This window comes from Pteronotus mesoamericanus, unplaced genomic scaffold, assembly GCF_021234165.1.
Source record: "Pteronotus mesoamericanus isolate MK-2021 breed Mesoamerican mustached bat unplaced genomic scaffold, CSHL_Meso_final scaffold_21, whole genome shotgun sequence".
In the NCBI taxonomy this organism is placed as follows: Eukaryota; Metazoa; Chordata; class Mammalia; order Chiroptera; family Mormoopidae; genus Pteronotus; species Pteronotus mesoamericanus.
In genome coordinates, this window is record NW_026555310.1 from 28,279,948 (window position 1) to 28,298,535 (window position 18,588).

Consider the following 18,588-nt stretch of genomic DNA (forward strand, 5'->3'; position numbering starts at 1 on the left):
CATAATAGGTCACATATTGATAATTAAGATATAAAAGTTCTTAAAAATCAGTAGTATTCCTAGGTTAAATAGTCTTATTTAAGCTTTGGTGTGATTATGCAACCACTATGATTTCAAAACTCTGTTGCCCAGACTAAATTATCACAAAAATCACTGATGTCTTTCCTTTATGTAGGTATACCCACAGGGGAGAGGAGCATTTAAGTTTAGACAGATCAAGGAACTTGTCCAAGATCAGAGATCTATTCACAGCTGATATTGAAACCCAAGTCAGAGTCCAGGCCAGTGCTCATTTAATGAGACTAGTATTGTTCAATTTTTTTTTACCCCAACCTACAGTCAAAAATACATTTTACATTTCAAACCAGTACAAGCATGTGCACACAAAACATGTTTTGGGAAAGAATATTTCCCATTATTAACAATGGTAAAATAAAAGCATAGCAGAGTGAACAGTGCATGTTGTTTTATGAATAGTTATATAGAATATAAAATCCAAAAGAAACAATACAGAAACAAAATTTTTAGACATGATTTTTATTTGGTGAACAGATGCGCTTGCCTGTTTATGGAGCAGTCCCAGCAGAATACCTGAGAACTAGGCCATATGTACCTCTGGTACAACATTGAACCTCATTCTTTCTCTTTTTAAATCCAATCAAAGTCAAAAACTCTAAAACTTCACCCGAAGAGGTTGTTGTGATTGGTAACACAAGCAATTCTACTTAGCACTAAAAATTCTTTAATCTTAATCCAGACAATAACCATAATGTTTTGTAATCCTTCTCCAGTATAAGCATTAAATGCCTTTAGTCTCTTCTTTCTGCACCAAGTTTAATTCAATTTTTGGTTCAGAGTTTTTAAAAGCAAATGGATCTTTTATTCAAATGTTTTTCTTTCAGCCCTCAGATTTTCCTCTAAAAAGTAATGGTTGTGACTTTGAGAAAAATGTGAAGTATAACAATATCTCTAATTTTATTTTATCCAAACTGACTATGTAATGTTCCCTTTTATATGTTATAATGATATTGGGAACATTACAGCAGCAAAAATTATTACATTTATAGAAAAATTTAAAGACTTTGGAATAAAAGTCCTTTCAATGGAAGCTGGTGCCTCTGGGATTACCTGATCTTGTATGGATGTGTGCCTTTGGCTTTGACTAGGCTTTTTAGAAACCAGTAGAAATAAATGTTAACTTGTAGAAAACTCAGAGCAATGCAAATAATTCTTACATATAAACCTGTCCATAAATTCCGTTCCATGAAGACTCAATTGAACAGCTGGAACAAGAGCATCCGCTTCCCAGAGGGCTTTTCCATTGCCATGTCTGGTGTTTGGCGAGGATGGCTGGGAGGCTGGACTCAGCTGGCTCTGTCGACTGAAGTACCTACATGTTGGCTCTTGTGTGTGGCTTGGAATTCTCAGAACATGGCAGCCATGTCTCAGGAGAAAGTATCTGGAGACCACGTATTCCAAGAGACTGAAGCAGAAGCTGCAAGGCTTGTGGGACCTGGTCTCAGAACTCATGCATCACCACGTCCACCGCAGGTTAGCAGGTTCAAGAGAGTCACGAAGGCCAGCCAAGGTTCAAGTGGAGGGGGTTCAACCCCATCTCTTGATGGGAGGAATATCAAATGATTACAGCCATTTTTTAAAACTGTCATGTCTTTTGGAATCCTTGAGTGTGTCTGGCATGTTAAAATATATTAGTTTTCTTCCAAAATTATAGTTAAGAATGCCCCCCAACATATAAATATGCACTTTTACTCTCTAAATACCATGTGCAAAAATATTTGACAAATGAGATAGTCTTCCAAGTGAAGAAATCTAAATTTTATTTCTGAGCTTATGCTTTGTGCTTAGGGTACTGTTTTACCTTATGACAACCAGGAATTCCTCCTTGTGTGCTAAGCAGATATGGCCAGCTCCCACATCCAAATAAAACATTTCTAAAAGTTCTGCTCCCTGAGATCTCATTTGATTTCAATAAATCCAGGAGATTCAAGTAACATTTGCTTAGGTGCCAAAGCTTCATGAGGAATAAACAACAGTTGTTAGTCATTTTGAACAAATTTTAATAACCGCCACATTTTCCGATCATATTTGTTACTCAAGCTTGTAATCTCTTTACGACTTTTCCAGTTTAAATAATTTTCAATCAACAATATACTTTTTCAACTTGGAAATTATATCTAATACGGTTGTGGTGAGTAAAATTAAATTTAAACAATACAAAAACATCTTCTATAAAAAACTCTATTACTCATACCTGATCTAACTACAGGAGCTGACAACTTACAACATCAGTGCTTTTATCAAGTAGAATCAGAAAATCTATGTCAGACTATAATTGTGTTAAAATTTTGCTTCTCAATTAAGTCACAGGGGTGTAATATAAAGCAGAGGAAAAAGAGGCAACAATGTCACAGTAACTTTGCATGGTGGCAGATGGTTACTAGACTTACTGTGGTGATAACATCATAAGGAATATAAAGGTCAAATCACTATGTAATGTTGCATGTCAACCATATGTTAATTTAAAAATTGCTTTTCTATGTGCAATAGTACAGATTTGATGAGATATTATAGTATATTAAAAGGTATAATTTTAAGTTTGTCAGCTGATTCATCATTTTATCATCAAAATCATGTGCACTATCCTATACATTCTGGCAGAATAATTTTTAACATCTCTGTGACTTATTTCATGTTCTGCCACCTAATACACTGCTAAATAGGTTATTATAAAGCTTTTTTATTAATAACAGATGAAAACTTAGTCACACACTGGAAAAAAATATCAGAGAAATTTTCTTTTCAAAAAATACCCTGAACATTCTTAAATGACATCCAAGCTTGAAAATTTGCTGATCCAGATAAAACACTGACGTTCTTCGCAACTAACTGCACATTATATGAATATAAAATTCAACTATACAATGTTTGCGTCCTGAAAAAATATTGATCAAATTAACCATCGTATACCAGAAAATAAATGAAGTGCGGGGGGGCGGCCAGCTACCTAATTTTCAGGGCCCAGGGAAAATGAAAACGTGGCCCCTTGCCTGAATGTGGACATGTCGATGCATTTTCCCAAGGGCCCACCGCCCAACCCATGACGGACAGGTGACCCCAGGTGGAGTGCGACAACAGTCATGAGGCAGGGGCGGAGAGCGGGAAACCTGGGAACCCAGGGCAGCAAAGGGCAGCAGCATGGAGCGGGCGGCCGGGAGCCTGCGTAGGCAGCCTGCGAGGCGGCCGGGGGAGGCGCGGTCACACGTGAGCCGAGGCTCTGGGCCCCAGCACAGACGTCATTGTCTCTTCTGACTTCACTCACAAAACACCCAAATTCAGAGCTGCAGGTATTAAGAATTTCAAGACGGTGAGTACAGGGCATTACACTTCACGATAGGACCCTTCCGAGTGGGGGGCCCTGAACAACTGTACTGATTTCACCCCCACGAGGCCAGCCTTGGAGATAACAATGAGCAAAAAAGCGAATGATCCGTCCTGGCCCATGTGCCCTGCCTCACATGGCCAGTCCTCACACAGCCAGTCATGACAGCTGCAGAATTTTTGCAGGATGAAGAATATCTGAGGTACTCTCACTTGTAATCTATTCCTCTTCTTTTTTTGTATTGAACTCCATCTTTTTTATTTTTCAATTACAGTTGACATACATTATATTAGTTTCAGATGTATGACATAATGATGATACATTTATATAACTTACCCTGAAAAGTTATATAACTTACCCTGAGAAGTTTCCGGGTGTTCACCCTGAAAAGTCTAATACCCATCTGATACCATACATAGTTATTGCAGTATTATTGACTATATTCTGAACTTTATATCCTGTGACTATTTTTATTTTTATTATTTAAAATTTTTTTCTATTATAGTTTACATTTCAATGTTATCTTTTATTAGTTTCAGGTGTGTGCTACAGGAGTCAGACAATCATAATCTATTCTTTTTTTTTCTTTCTGATCATGTCCCATGTGTCATGTCTAACTAAAGCTTTGTCTCTTTCAGGCTGTCAGGAAAGACAGCCTAATATGGCAGGCTGACCAGGGAGAAAATATAAAGAAAAAAAAATATATAGAATGTAAGCAGGAGCTGGCTGTCTTCTCTACCATTCCATTCATTTAGTACACTCCTTTATGTCTCTGGGCCTCTGCTTCCTTAGTTAATTCCTCATGTAATCAAGTTGGCTTCCTTATTATTACTGATGAAAGGATTAAAACAGATGACCTCTCACATATCCCCCAGCTCTGTTTCTGGGAGAAGGAAATGACACAAATAGGTGTTTGACAAGAGGCACTTGGCCTCTTGACTCTTCTATCTTCATTTTTAAGGAATTTGTGGCAATCAATATACTCTGAGTCATCAAAGCCATATCAAAACTGTTTGGTGTGATGCTGTTGCCACACAAAAGCCAAAAGAAATGAGGTGTGAGTGATGTGGAGGTATGTAGGCAAAAGGGGCCTCATTTCCTTATGGCCTAGCAGCACGTGGGTTAATTCTATAACTCCAGATTTTTAAATAACAATAATTAGTACCTAAGACATGTTCTTTTATGTGGTAATTAACCCATTAATTCACCTGCCTCAATCCATCAGGTCAGAAAGAATCTCCTTAGGAGACCAGCTGGTCAGATGTCACAGCAGCAAGGAATGACCGTGACTGACTAGCTGGAAGGGGCGGGAAGGAGAGAAGAGGTCGCCAAAATAATTCTCTTGGAAGAATTAAACGGGAAATCGTCTGTTGCTCTACTGGCAGCCATTTAACCACTCACCAGACTTTTCAAGTGAATTCTCCTGAATGTCACCTTGCATCACCTAGAAAATCCCTTTATCCTTTCCTGTAAACTTTAGACTGTCTTCACAGCTTCAGTCCAGACCAGAACTATGCCTAAGGCAAGTAAAGGGGAGGACTCGCCTCCCTAGAATGTTCTTCTCTCAAAGGAAAAAAAAATTGCTTTTTAAAGTTACACCATCTCTAAAATAGAACCCCACGTCAGAATGACTTTGTCTCGGGTTTGTGGAGGGCCTGACTTATTTGCAGGTGGCTCTCATTAGAAAGCATCTGTTGGAAAAGCACACCTCTGAAAAAGCACCTGCACAAGGCCTGGAATTCTATTGTTAGGGTCCTCCCATTAAACAGTGCACCTACCACCCAGGAGGTGCTCCACTCGGGGCCAGGTGTTGCAAGGGGCATAAAATGTGGAACATGAGCCCCGAGCAGCTATAAACCTAATCAAGAGGATGAGACTCCTACAACTAAAATAAAGTTATTTATTTATTGTTATTAATTAATTAATTAATTACTGCAAATGAAATGAGCCGAAAACATGGTGTCTGTCATTTTGAACAGCACAGACACTATGTGTTTTTGAGCTCCTGGTGGGAGGGGATGAATCAGAGCTATAGTGATCAGGGAAGGCAGGAAAACTCGTAGAAGAGATCCCATGAGCTAGATCTCAGAGGTAGGAAAAGTATTTGGGGAGGAAACAGGATCAATGGGAATACAGCACAAAGGATAAAAAGGAACAAAGCAAAGGCAATTCGGGTCAGGGACAACATCTAAGGGGAGGCAAGTGGATGGGAGCTTGTTCCTTCGGGAGGCGGTAGGAAAACCAACCTGGATAAACTACCAGGCCAGGAGACCTGAAAGAAATATAGGTGGATAAGAAAGGTAGGGCCAGGTCACAGAGTGAGTTGAAACCAGACTCACAGGTACTAATTTTGGGTCTTCAGAAGTCCTGTGTCAAAATGCAAATATCCAGAAAAAGAACCACAGAGTAAATCGGGAGCAGGGGTTGAGGATGGGGAGGGGCTCGCAGCCAGGACAGGCGGGACGCGGCGCTGTGTGCTCTACTCCTTGTCACCACAAGAGAAGAGGAACATGATATACCAATATCAGCCGGTCACTTTCGGTTCTGAGTTCTATCTTGGGTCCTAGGAATGCCCTGGTGGAAAGAGACCCAGAACAAACATACTCTGATACAGAGTGAGGAAAAGAAGGATAGAGGAGAATTATACCGAAGTTTGCACTTGATGGACATCCAAGACCTGAGGAAGGACTTCCAAGAGAGAGAAAAGAAAATAGCAGAGAGGACAAATTTCCCCCAGTTCGCAATTTTGCCGACCACTGGCCCTCTAAATACACATACCCTTCTTTATGGCCCAGTAAAACTCCTATTCCTTTGTTGAATGGATGCTCTTTTGAATCTTACAATCAAAATCAAGATGTGAGGAAAACTCTGGAGACAGCTTTTCAGGGAGCAGTTCAGAAGAATGCAGGATCCTCATGTAAGCCCAACTGAGAGTCTCTTGCAGCTTCCCGAACACAGTGCAGTATGTGGGGGGCAAGCAGTCTCGCCTAAATTCATATCCCCTTCAGGACCTCCCTAAGGCCCAGGTGCTTCTAGTGAGCAGTAGAATGGAAAATAATTGTTCTCACCAACAAAATCTCTTAGAAAAGTTGCTGTGAAACTGGAATAGGTGTGTCTTTCTGACCTTCTGGTGCTTTTTATAGGCACAGCAGGAATCTGAGTGAGGGCCTCCAGTCCTTCCGCCCATTTGGGGAGAGAATAAAGAAGCTGAGGTTGTCTCCTTCTTACTCATTGGCAGTTACAGCCTCACAGCCGCCACAGCCTCAGCCTCCAGCGCCGACACAGAGGAGGTAAGTCAAAAGGAAGGGGCCATGCCCTCGGCTATAAACTTGGGTCCCTCCAGCCATCTGGCTTGGCAATAACTGAAGAGGAGGGAAGCTAGGAGCATTCAATTGCAAGGTACTTTTTTCCAAATGAATATATGGAATTTTTTTTTCCTAGGCAACCTCTGTTAAGACACAGATTTTGGTGCTAAATTATCCAAAAAGTTTCTTTAAAGGCCGGAACCATTTTGTATCATTCTTTTTTTGGTTTTGGTTTTGATTTAAAATCTTTTTATCTTATTTATTTATTTTTAGAGGGGGGAGGGAAAGAGACAGAGAGGGAGAGAAACATCATTGTGCGAGAGAGAAATAGTTTCTTCTCACATGTCCCCAAATGGAGACCTGGCCTGTAAACAGGCATGTGCCCTGACCAGGAATCAAACCAGTGACCATTCGGTTCGCAGGCTGGCACTCAATCCACTGAGCCATATCAGCCAGGGCCATTTTGTATAATTTTTGGATGAACAAATAGTAAGTGTTGAACAGTAACATTTTGCACTGAATTGACTAGAATTTAAAGTAGGAACGGTCATTAATATTACTAGGAAAAATCACTTGTCTCCTTCAATCAGTGCATTAATGTCTTGAGTGAGCCAATGATCCATTAATGTCAACAGCCCTTGTCCTGAAGCGTGAGATAGCTGGAATTCCATCAATCAGGCAAACCTTGTCACACACCCCATTTTATGAAAAAAATTCTCCATCAATTTCAAAAAGCCTTGGTGGAAATTGTGACATGGAAGGAGATGAATTATCTGGAGCCCCCAAGTGAAGCTAGCTCTGTTTTTCCCAGCTGGTTAGAGACAGGATAGTTCTGAGGGTTTGCTAGTTTGGGGCTATTTCATACAGTACGTCCAGGTGTCTTCATTCTGGAATGAAAGATGTTATAGTAACCTGCGTACACCTACCAGGCATTCTTGTCGGTAGATGTAGTCATAATTTGTCTCCTCTTTCTTCCACAGGGAAACAGAAGCCCACTTTTGTGAAGTCCACCTACAGTCACTATGTGTGAGGACTTCACCAAGTCCACTGGGGAGTATTATTTCCTCTGTGACACAGAGGGGCCATGGCGCATTGTCCTCGAGTGCCTGGCAATAATTGGCATAGTGGTTACAGTGATTCTGCTCTTGGCATTTCTCTTCCTCACGTGTAAAGTTCAAGACTGTGGCCAGTGGAACATCCTTCCCACCCAGATCCTCTTCCTCCTGGGTGTGCTGGGGCTCTTTGGCCTTGCTTTTGCCTTCATCATCCAGTTCAATCAGCAAACTGCCCCTGTACGCTACTTCTTCTTTGGGGTTCTCTTTGCTCTCTGTTTCTCATGCCTCTTGGCCCATGCCTCCAACCTGGTGAAGCTGGTCCGGGGTGGCGTCTCCTTCTCTTGGACCACAATTCTGTGCATTGCTGTTGGTTCTAGCCTGTTGCAGACGATCATTGCTATTGAGTATGTGACTCTCATAATGACCAGAGGTATGATGTTTGTGCATATGACACCCTGCCAGCTCAATGTGGACTTTGTTGTACTCCTGGTCTACGTACTTCTCCTGATGGCCCTCACGTTCTTCATCTCCAAAGCCACCTTTTGTGGCCCATGTGAGAACTGGAAGCAGCACGGAAGACTCATCTTTGTCACTATGCTTGTCTCCGTCATTATCTGGGTGGTGTGGATCTCCATGCTCATGAGGGGCAACCCACAGCTCCAGCGGCAGCCCCAGTGGGATGACCCTGTCATTTGCATTGCCCTGGTCACCAATGCGTGGGTGTTCCTGCTGCTGTACATCATGCCTGAGCTCTGCATTCTCTACAGATCGTGGAAACAAGATTGCGCTCTACAAGGCAACACCTGCTCAGTCCCAGCCTACCAATGCAGCTTCAGAGCAGAGAACCAGGAACTCTCAAAAGGTACCTTCGCCGGGGCATTCAAGAAGCAGGGAAGTTTTTCTGTGGGAGAAACAGGAGAGAAATTGGGCAACTGAGTGAATCAAGAAGGAACAAAAAGGCAATGGTCAGAATTTAGTGGGTGACTAAATAGTTCAAGCAAGGAGATGCAGACCGCTGGAATCAGGGCTAAACTTTTATGAAAAATGAGCTCTTACAAAATACAGAGACCAATGGAATGAGACCAAGACAGGAATGAACCAAAGGCCCTAAGTAAAGAGGGTGTGGCTCTGGTGCTCATGCTGGGGAAAGAAAGGCTCCCACTATAAAATGAGTCGATCAGTCCTAAATTAGGCTTGGACCACGGAATTGCATGGCATATAATGCTAAGTCCAGATGTTTGGGCTGTCAAGTACAAAAGTCAATCCTGGCAACAGTGATTGACATTGTAAAAGTTAAGTCTCAAAACTAATTTGCCCAAACATCATAATAAGCTGATTTGCAGGACTCAACACCTCGTTAAAGTTACAAAGCCCAATAACTCCCGGATGTCTACTATAGAAACTATTCACTGCTTAAAGCCCTTCAAGGTTTACAAAAAGTGACAGGAAGAGCCATTAAATCAGAATCCTGAGTAAAAGTACAGATGTACAATCATTAACTTGCTTATGTGACATTTTCATAATAATTTCTAGGTTATATTTTGATCCCTATGTATGACCAAGCCACCTGACCATCCTTTGTTAAAGAATAAAATATATCCATGACAATAAGGAGGCTTGAACACCAACACCCTGGGGAAAATAGTAGTTAATTTCAGTCATCTGGGAATATGTCAAAACTCATTATTTCCTTTCTAAAACATCTGGCCTATTATTCATAACCAAATACCATAGTTTTACATCAATTCTTATGTCTTAATAGGCATCTGATTTCTCACAATTTATTTCTAATGTGCAAAGATAATGTTATTTTATATATTGTATAGCACACATCATGTTCACTAGGCTCAAAAAATTAATAAAAGCTTTCCTTTTAAGTGCATACACTTTTTTGAGCTGTAATCATGGCTAATTACACATTCAAATTAAATCCTGTTCAGATAGAGGCATCCATTAATTCTTTTCAGTTCAGTTGACCAAGGGTCAGAAATTGGCAGTATGTATCCTCCCCATAAGAGGTTTTCCTTTCTTGTTGATGATGTGCAGTAAGATCGCTGAGGTTTACGGCAGAATTGCAGAATCAACCTTTCTTGAAACTACTTCTCGTAGTTCACACCAGAAAATAGGATAAAACTTCCTGTGTTTGTTTTATTGTTGTTTTTTGTTTCCAGGAAACAAAAGTCAGAGATGGGGGGAGAGAGAATTATTAGAGTTTCATAAAACACACTGTTATTTGTATGATCAATATTGCATGTCCCAAAAATGTTGGACAAGTGTTTAAAGTGTTTTAAGGAACATCCTGGTGGAACAGCAAGGGCTGGCAAAAATGCAGTGTTCCCTGGTACTATCCAAATTGCTCAAGCATGGCTACAAAATCCACTTCTGAACAGAAAAGAGCCTGCCAGTGATAGTCATGGTTAAGGTAGTTTAATACTTGGTGGGGGGTCGGGAGTGTGCGGAATCAGTAGTGCAGTAAAGAGCACATAGACTGCACCCCAAAACTGAGCAGAATAACCAGAAACTTAAGCTTTAGAGAATGTAATCAGAATTTAGGTCTCCTGGAAAAAGTACAAATAATGAAAATTGGAAGAATGATGAAAACTCAATAAAAAGTACAGGATTACAACTAGCTAGAGAAAACATACAAATAGACAAAACAGATAAGAGGTAGGCAAGTACCATATATTAAGTACAGCATAATAATAATTACTTGAAAAATTCTAAGTATGTTATAGGTTATGAGCTGACAGTGGGAAAGCAGCTTAGCACTGTCTTTGCTTTTGTTTGCTCAATAAACAATCACTGTACTATATAAACAGACATGTGGTCAGCAAGAACAATCAGGTCATTGTATTGAGCATTGGTCAGTCTCTAACAAGAATACCTCTGCCAGTTCTGGGATCCACTAATGAGAAGTGTATGGAACTTGGAGAGGTTTCAGTGGGAAACCACAAAGATGATTAAAGGATTATAACGTCAGACCTATGTGGAAATGGCAAGACAATGAAACTGAGATGGTAGTTCTTAACATGCCTTTGCCATAACTATTTAAATTCTCTCTCTAAATTCCATACAAAACATGACATCTTGTTCAAGTCCATGAGGTATGCATTTGTCATGTGACTCTTCTGATTAATACCATTCATAGCTGTGACTCCAGCCACATTAATTATTTGATTTACCACTCGGTTGTGGGACCAAATTATTCACCTGAAAGAAGAGTAAGACAAGCAGGGATTAGCAGGGCATTGCACAAGTATAAAAACCTCCCCAAGAGGCTGTGGTCCTGTTTTCTGTCTCCAACTGAAGACAATGGGTAGAAATGGATTCAAACCAAAGCATGAGGGATTTTGATTAAATATAAAAATAAGAGTTGGTAAACACTAAAATGGATCAGCAAAAGGGATTAAAGACTCCATTTCCCTGGGAGTCTTTCAAAAGAAGTTTAGGCTTTATCTCTCTGAAGGGGCTTATGATCTTAATTCCAAGATAGAAGAAAACATCTGGGTGGAGAATGAAAATGCAATCAGCCATGTTACTATAGGACACCAAACAATTGGGCATGGTATTTGCCCTGTTATAAATGTGTTCCTAAAAAGCAGTATTGATTGACCTTTTAAAATTAGTTGTTCTTTTAACTGATAATTTTCAATGTGATAGAATATGTGGAGACCTTAAATATAGTAGAATATCAGCCATGAATATTTTTTTAGGCTAGGAAATCTCCTGCTCTAATACTTGCCTACTTTATCTGTTTTAGACCTATTAGAATATTGTCATATCAAGGTTGCTAAAAGCAAGACCCCTGTATATTTGAAAGTATCACCTTATTGTGGATATTTTTCTGTCCGGTGTTTGAATGTGTACAAACCTAGTAATTTGCAGGTATTAAGACAAAAATAATGAGTCCATATAATATAAAAATGGCTCAATGACTATAAAATTATATAAACCAAGAGAAGAAAGTTTTTGTAAACATAAGCCCTTTGGATTGTTTTCCATAGAGCAAATACCAATTTTGCTGAACATAGCCCTTTCTGACAATTCTCAACATTTTTTTCTTCTAGGCGCTCACCTTACTGTGAGAAACCCAGTGTGAATGGTCCCACGGGGTATAATTTTTGTTTGTTCTTTCATGGGAACAAATTGCAAAACCGTGCTTTCATTCCCCTCAAGAGCTATAGAGAGAGAACGGGCACAAAGTAGGGAGGAAGACAGTGAGCTAGAGAATTAAGCTTCTTTAATTTATAATCTGGTCTGATAAGAATGTTGGATGAACATTGGTTACCAAGAGTCTGAATGGGAAGGAATCTTGTTATGCCACAAGGAACAAAATTAAACCAAAAATTCAGTTCATTCCGCTGCAAAGAAAAAGAGAGCATGTCATATTTCAAAAGGCCCCAACCCTCTAAAAAATGCGAGCAGGAGGAAGATGTCAGAGCATCAACTATAACGATACCACCAGCACCACCACCAATAATAATGTATGAAGAATAGCACTGTGGTGTTTTCTATATATCATGTCTTACTCCAAGGGCCTTACCTACCCATATATTAGTTGATTTAATCTTCAAAACAACCCTATGAAATAGATTTACTATTATGATCGTCATGATCCCTCTTTTACTTCCATCAGGAAACAAAGGCAACAAAAAGTTAAGGAATTGGGCCCTAGGTTACACAGCTAACCAATGAGAGAGTAGAGGCCACTGCTCCAATGCTACAGCCACCAAGTGTGAATACTAGTGGCCCAGCTTTCTCTATTACCATCAAACAACAAATAGGTACCAACAAGAGCCTAGTCTTCGAGACAAACACAACTACTCTCTTCACAAAGCTACGGTCCCATGCAGGAGACAGACATGAAACAAATAACCACCTGTGTGATATTCTACAACAATACAGAATTGTCTTTAATGATGTTTTATATTATGTCCAGTTTCTTAAATGGAATCAATGTTGTAGAGTATCAGGCTTAAAGGGACTTTAGAAGTCTAGTTAAAGCTTTTTATTTTGCTGTTGAAGAAAGTGAGATGCCCGTGGTCAGGTGGTAACACTGCAGAGCAAAGGCTCTGACCTGGGGCCTGTGTTCTTTCTCTAGAAAGTGATGATGAATCTTCAGTCTGTTCAGTTACTAAACACAGATGAACTTCTTCTGAACATAAAGGGCTATTCATATCCAATCTTCCTCAGAAGCTTTAAAAATACTTTTTTTAAAAAAATCATAGATTTCTGTTGTTGTTAGAACCGCCTCAACAGAGAATCCCTTTTTAAAGGGCCAAGGGCCTCTTTGCAAGCCATTCAGGCCTCTCCTCGTCCTCAGGTGCTGTCTCCAGGTGAATCTCTGACACTAACCCAGCCCTTCCCTCCTTTGGCTTTCAGCCCGAGACAGTGATGGAGCTGAGGAGGATGTAGCATTAACTTCATATTCAGCTGCAGGTAAATGTGCTCATCTGCATTCCCCACAGAGGGCCAGAGCAAGCATTCCTTCCTTAGGACAGCTGTCAGGCTTCAGCTCCAATGGCTTTTACTGATCTGAGAGAGGTGTGGTAGGGCAGGGCCATCCCTACAGGCAAATGGAGCTTGAGCCACCTAGATTAAACTATACCATTAAACCAAAAGGCAAGTCGAGCCTTTTGACTCTGCCTAAGCCCCTCAAATCCCCATCGCCCCTGCCATCAACAATAAATGTGTTCAGCTGCAGGGGAGTGTCCCTGGAAAGAAAGGGCAGCTTGAAGGGTTTGTTTGAGAGTGAGGAGAAGCAAGCTCGCTGCTGGTTGCCCTGGGCACAGGGAAATTGTAAATATGCATGTGTCAGATCTGTGTTTAGTATCAGTTGTCAAAATGAATCCCCTGAGCCACACTGGCTGCCTCTCTGAGTCACTGCCCAGCCCCAGCTGCCCAGGCTGCCTCAGGAGCTGAGCCACGTCTGTCATCATCATCTGGATGTCCAGATGGATGTACCAATTTTAATCATTTTGGGCAAAAACCAAGAGAGTGCTGCAGAGTAGAACTGGAGGTAACTTGCTTTTGTGCCATGACAGTTTGAAGACACACAATCTGGACAGCCAAAAAGACCACACTGGGACGCAATTCTTGTAGTAGGGGGATCAGAAGTAACTAAAATCCAAGGGTGAAAGTCACAAACTATACTAGGCAACCTTAGGCTAATCTTCCTGGTCTGTGCTCTGAGACTTTGCCTTTTCCTGGAACGACACGCAGTCCAGGACAGAGCTGTATCATTTGCTATAATTAACCCTCTGGAGGGCATTTACACAATGGGAACATCTTCATTACCCTCTGTGAGAATTCCTTAGATTGCTTTCGATTTCCAGTGATCAGCCATTCAAGGATCTTGCGAAGAGATTCTTGTTCATGACTAAGGGGGATGATGGTAAAGAAGTTCCGACATGGATAGGCTCAATTTTTTTTTTCCTGTCTTTCATTAACAAAATGTTAACTGATGGTAAAATGATAATATTTCAAACAGTTCTAGAGCGTACCATCCCCAGTGTTGGCTCAGAAAGTTCATGATGGCTTTTCTTCCTTTCTAGACTGTTGATCACACCCAAGAGTATTTCAACCCACGGGCTACACTAGGCCCCCAGCAAGATGTGGAATTATAAAGTCCACAAGATAAACAAGTAGTGAAGACCCAGAAGACCATCCTATTGTAGCCCTGCTGGGCCACTGGGGAGCCCACAGAGTCACACTGCCAACCAAACACCAACTCATCCTTCCTTCTCTGCTTCCCTCTTCCATCGGGACCCTTCATCAGAAGACTGCCTTTTCAAGCATAATTACAATCTTGCTGGCCACCCTACTCCTGACTATGTGTCTCTTTCTTCATTCATGTAACTGAAAAGTTCCCTTCCTTAGCAATGCTAGAACAAATTGGCTCCTCTTTTAATGGAACCAAAAGACCTTAGTCTGAAGAAATTAGGGCCATGCTAATACGACAAAGCCTAGAAGCAACTCTCCTAGTCATTTTTTATAAAAGGCCCCTACGTACGAGTGACCCAGCATTTGCAATAAAAGTCATAGCAGAATCCTCAGGATTCCCACAATTGGACATTTTAAATAATGCAAACATTTCCTAGACTTGCAAACTGACAGGCTTCCTCCCATGATGTCTGCATCCCAGGACAGCGAGTATGACAGCAAATGTGGCTGGGGTCACTGACCTGCTTTGATGAACCAATAACAGCAAAGGAAGAGCCATCCCAGTTGATGCTCATAAATGAGTTTAGGTGGTGCACATAAAAAGCAGAGTCTGCCTGTCTTGATGTTTCTAATGAACCGATGCTCCTGCACTAATTGCCTTCCCTTCATTTCTCATGCACCCTCACGTGGATTCATCTGTCCTTAATACACACTTGTCATACGTTAACAGGCAGGACAGGACCAGAGGCAGGGGCATGCTTCCAGAAGGGTTCTAAGGGACCCGTTCAGCCCTCTGACCTTGTAGAGAAAGAATCAGAATCCTAGAGAAATGGAATGACTTGCCCAAAATCATACACTAGTTAGTGGTGGACTAGATAGATATTCCAACATATAGACAACTAACTTTTTCCCTCTCTAGGAGGCTTCTCCATGCCCGTATTTTTGTATTATCAAGTACGGTGTACCCCCCACCCTGAGAATGAAATGTGTTATTTCAGGCCAGTGAGTATGGAGCCCCTGCTGTGTGAAAGATCATTGAAAAAGAGCTATGACTCCACATATGGGGAAGAAAAAAAAAAGCCTTTTTAATGACCAACAGACAGCATGGATTTTTGAATATCGACGAGTATCTCCTGAGCATGGGCAAAGCACTAGAAACTGTTCTCAGACTCAGTCCTAGGCGGACAACGCTGCTTTGGTAGAGCTTACATTTTTTGGAGGGGGGAGATAATACACTGCAAAGAACTTCAGGAACACAGCTTCCTCCTTCCACAGAGAGGAAGGGGACTTGCCCAGGATAACATGGCTTGTTAGCAACAACCAGCTAGAATTCAGCTGCTGTTGCAGTGTTCACCCTCTATACAAGGTTCCATTTTCATATATTTTTCTGCTACATTCAAATGAACTGCTTCTTTTTGAAATTTGCCCCCTGAGCAATGTTCTTAGCACAAACCAGCACCTAGGTAAATGACCAGAGTTTGACCTTCTGCCCTTACTGGTAATAAAAAATTGAGAGAAAATGTTTAAACACTAAGACTCGGGCCTATTGCCCTGACTGGGATGACTCAGTGGGTGGGGCATCATCCTGCAAACAGAAGGGTCACTGGTTAGATTCCTGGTCTGGGCACGTGCCTGGGTTTCCGGCCACGTCCCCTGTTGGGGGTGTGCAAGCGGCAACCAATTGTTGCCTCTCTGCCCATCGATGTTTCTCTCCCTCTCTTTCTCCCTACCTTCCCCACTCTCTAAAACTAAATAAATAAAATATTTTTTTTAAAAAGACTCAGACCTATCGATTAGGTGGCATACTACTTACCGCGCCACATAAAGAACCTGACTGGAGAGGGAACAGCAAGCCCCTCAACCTGGCATCTCCGGAGGAAGACCACCGTCGCTTATTCTCCTAGTTCTTTATCCCCAAAATGATGGCAATGACCCCTTCAAGAAAATTTTGTTTGGTTTGGTTTGGTTTTGCAGGCAGGAAATGTTTCTGTTGACTTGGCTGACAAATTTTAATAAACATATTGAGGCCATATACAATGGCTAATATCATTTCCCAAAGTTTTTCCTAAAATTAGTAAAGGTAAGATTGAACCTCTTTGAATCAAATTGCCTCAGAAGTGCATAGCACAATTTTACCAAATTTGGGGTTCTAATGTATATTAGTTAGATTTGGGGGGTCGTACGGTTGCAAGCGTTTCATTCAGGCTGTTTCAGGAATGAAACTGTATTGTAAGGTTACACACAGCATCCGGGGGACAAAACTCTCTCTGGGGACCCAGCATGGTCACTCATCTGGCTTCATGAGGATGGAATACTGTTAGGCATTGGGGGAGCTTGCGGTCCCCTCCCCCAGCGCCACCATCCCCCTTCGCCACTTTGACGCTTTCCTTGCTAGCCGCTGACTGATTCTCTTTCCTGTACGTCATAATCCAGATTCCCAAGAAGGGGCCTGATTAGTCCAGCTATTCATCGCCGTTTCTGATTGGGAGCTTTTTTGCATCAGCCCTTCTCATGATTTACAATCAGCCTGTGGATTTGCTGCCCTCGGGTCCGGTACCCACCCTTAGCCCATGCAGCCCTGGCTGGCTTGGTCGTGGGGTACAGACTTGGTCACAAGTGCCCGCTCCCTCAGTGGCCGGTATGCTCCGGGCAGCACTCATGCAACATGAGTGACCAACTCAGGAGAGATTAATCCAGCAAAATAAAATTTCATGAAATCATAGAATATTTTAATGGAAATACAATCTTATTTCTTCCAAGTTTATGGAGCAATTCACATAAAGCTAAAAACCCCAATAGTCTTCTAAGTTGAGATCCATGAGAAACCATTTAAAAGAATAAATAAAACTATGATTAGCCTATTGTACTCAATCCCTCAATTCAATAAGTATTACTTGAAGATCTAAACTCATTTACTTATATGTAATGAGTTATATAATTGGAAAGACACTTGTTCTCTTAAGCATTTTAGATAGTCCTCTCCTGATTTTATTTACTTACCCAAAAGAAAGTATCCGTGAAAAACTTCACTATGAAATACCTTCCTGGTGTACACGGCTGGTTAGCACATTCGAACACACTGCTAATAAAATAACTGCCCTGGTAGGTTTTATTTAATATCTCTTTCATTTTGATGCTTTTCTTCCTGATTCAAAGAGCATCAAGCATTTACGTCCCTCCACATTAAATCTTATGATCACCCCATAAACTTAAAGGGTCTCTACTTATCATACCTTATTTCAACCTGTGGTGTAGTCAAACTAACTTTCCCTCATTAATTTCTTCATTCTTCTTTTAAATAAATGTTCCCTTTTCCTATGACTATTTCTACTTCATAGTGGTCAGATTCATGCCTTTATTATCCTTCTTGCCATCATGCCACAATCAGTTCCAAACCCACTTTTTCTCAGAAATGTCCTCTGGTGACAGGGAAACCCATGGTTGTCTCAGACCAACACCAACTTAACTTATGGTAGAATGAGGTTCTCTTCTCGCTTCAAACTTAGATGGTAAACAAGTACTTCCATAGCATCTTCCTCAGACTAACCCCACTCATCAATTTTTAAAGCCCACAATTAATGAGAAATAAACTGGAAAATCTCTTTTGTTTCCTTGGTACAAAAGCCCCTGTGTTTTGCACTTGAGGGAGGTGCTTCTCAATTAACATTAAATGGGAGTGATTGCAAAGACCTTGACATATGAGAAGTAATACTTGACATCTAAGTAAAGAAAGACTTTCCTTGGAATTATTAAACATGTCTTAATGGCTCAGTCCAGTTTTAAGCTACCGGTCTCCTGTGAGAGATCATGTTTGCTGCTCTTCAAAGACAGATTACCTAGGATTAGGTTTGCATTTTCACACATAGCAGAACTCATTTATTTAAAGAACTTCAAAGTGGTTGCTTCAGGAGGCACAGTGATGCACCATTGCTTAAATCATTATTAAAATGCCTTTCCTGGACCGCCTTCAAGACTGCCTTGCTCTGGCAGGTGTGGCTCAGTTGGTTGGAGTGTTGTCCCATAACTGAAAGGTTGCAGGTTCAATCCCCAGCTGAGGAGCATATGGGAGGCAACCAGTCAATGCTTCTCTCTCACACTGATGTTTCTCTCTCTCCCTTCCTGTCTCCTTTCCTTTCTCTCTAAAAGCAATGAGAAAATGTCCTCG

General features: G+C 41.2%; 1 protein-coding gene across 1 annotated transcript; it reads left to right on the top strand.

Moving 5' to 3' along the window:
* Positions 1 to 6,555: 6,555 nt before the first annotated feature.
* GPRC5D (G protein-coupled receptor class C group 5 member D) lies at positions 6,556 to 13,294 on the top strand. The gene is made up of 3 exons (XM_054590921.1): positions 6,556 to 6,690; positions 7,686 to 8,622; positions 13,143 to 13,294. The coding sequence occupies exons 2-3, from the start codon at positions 7,728 to 7,730 to the stop codon at positions 13,292 to 13,294; spliced, it is 1,047 nt and encodes a 348-aa protein (XP_054446896.1). The 5' UTR covers positions 6,556 to 6,690; positions 7,686 to 7,727.
* The last annotated feature ends 5,294 nt before the right edge of the window (positions 13,295 to 18,588 follow it).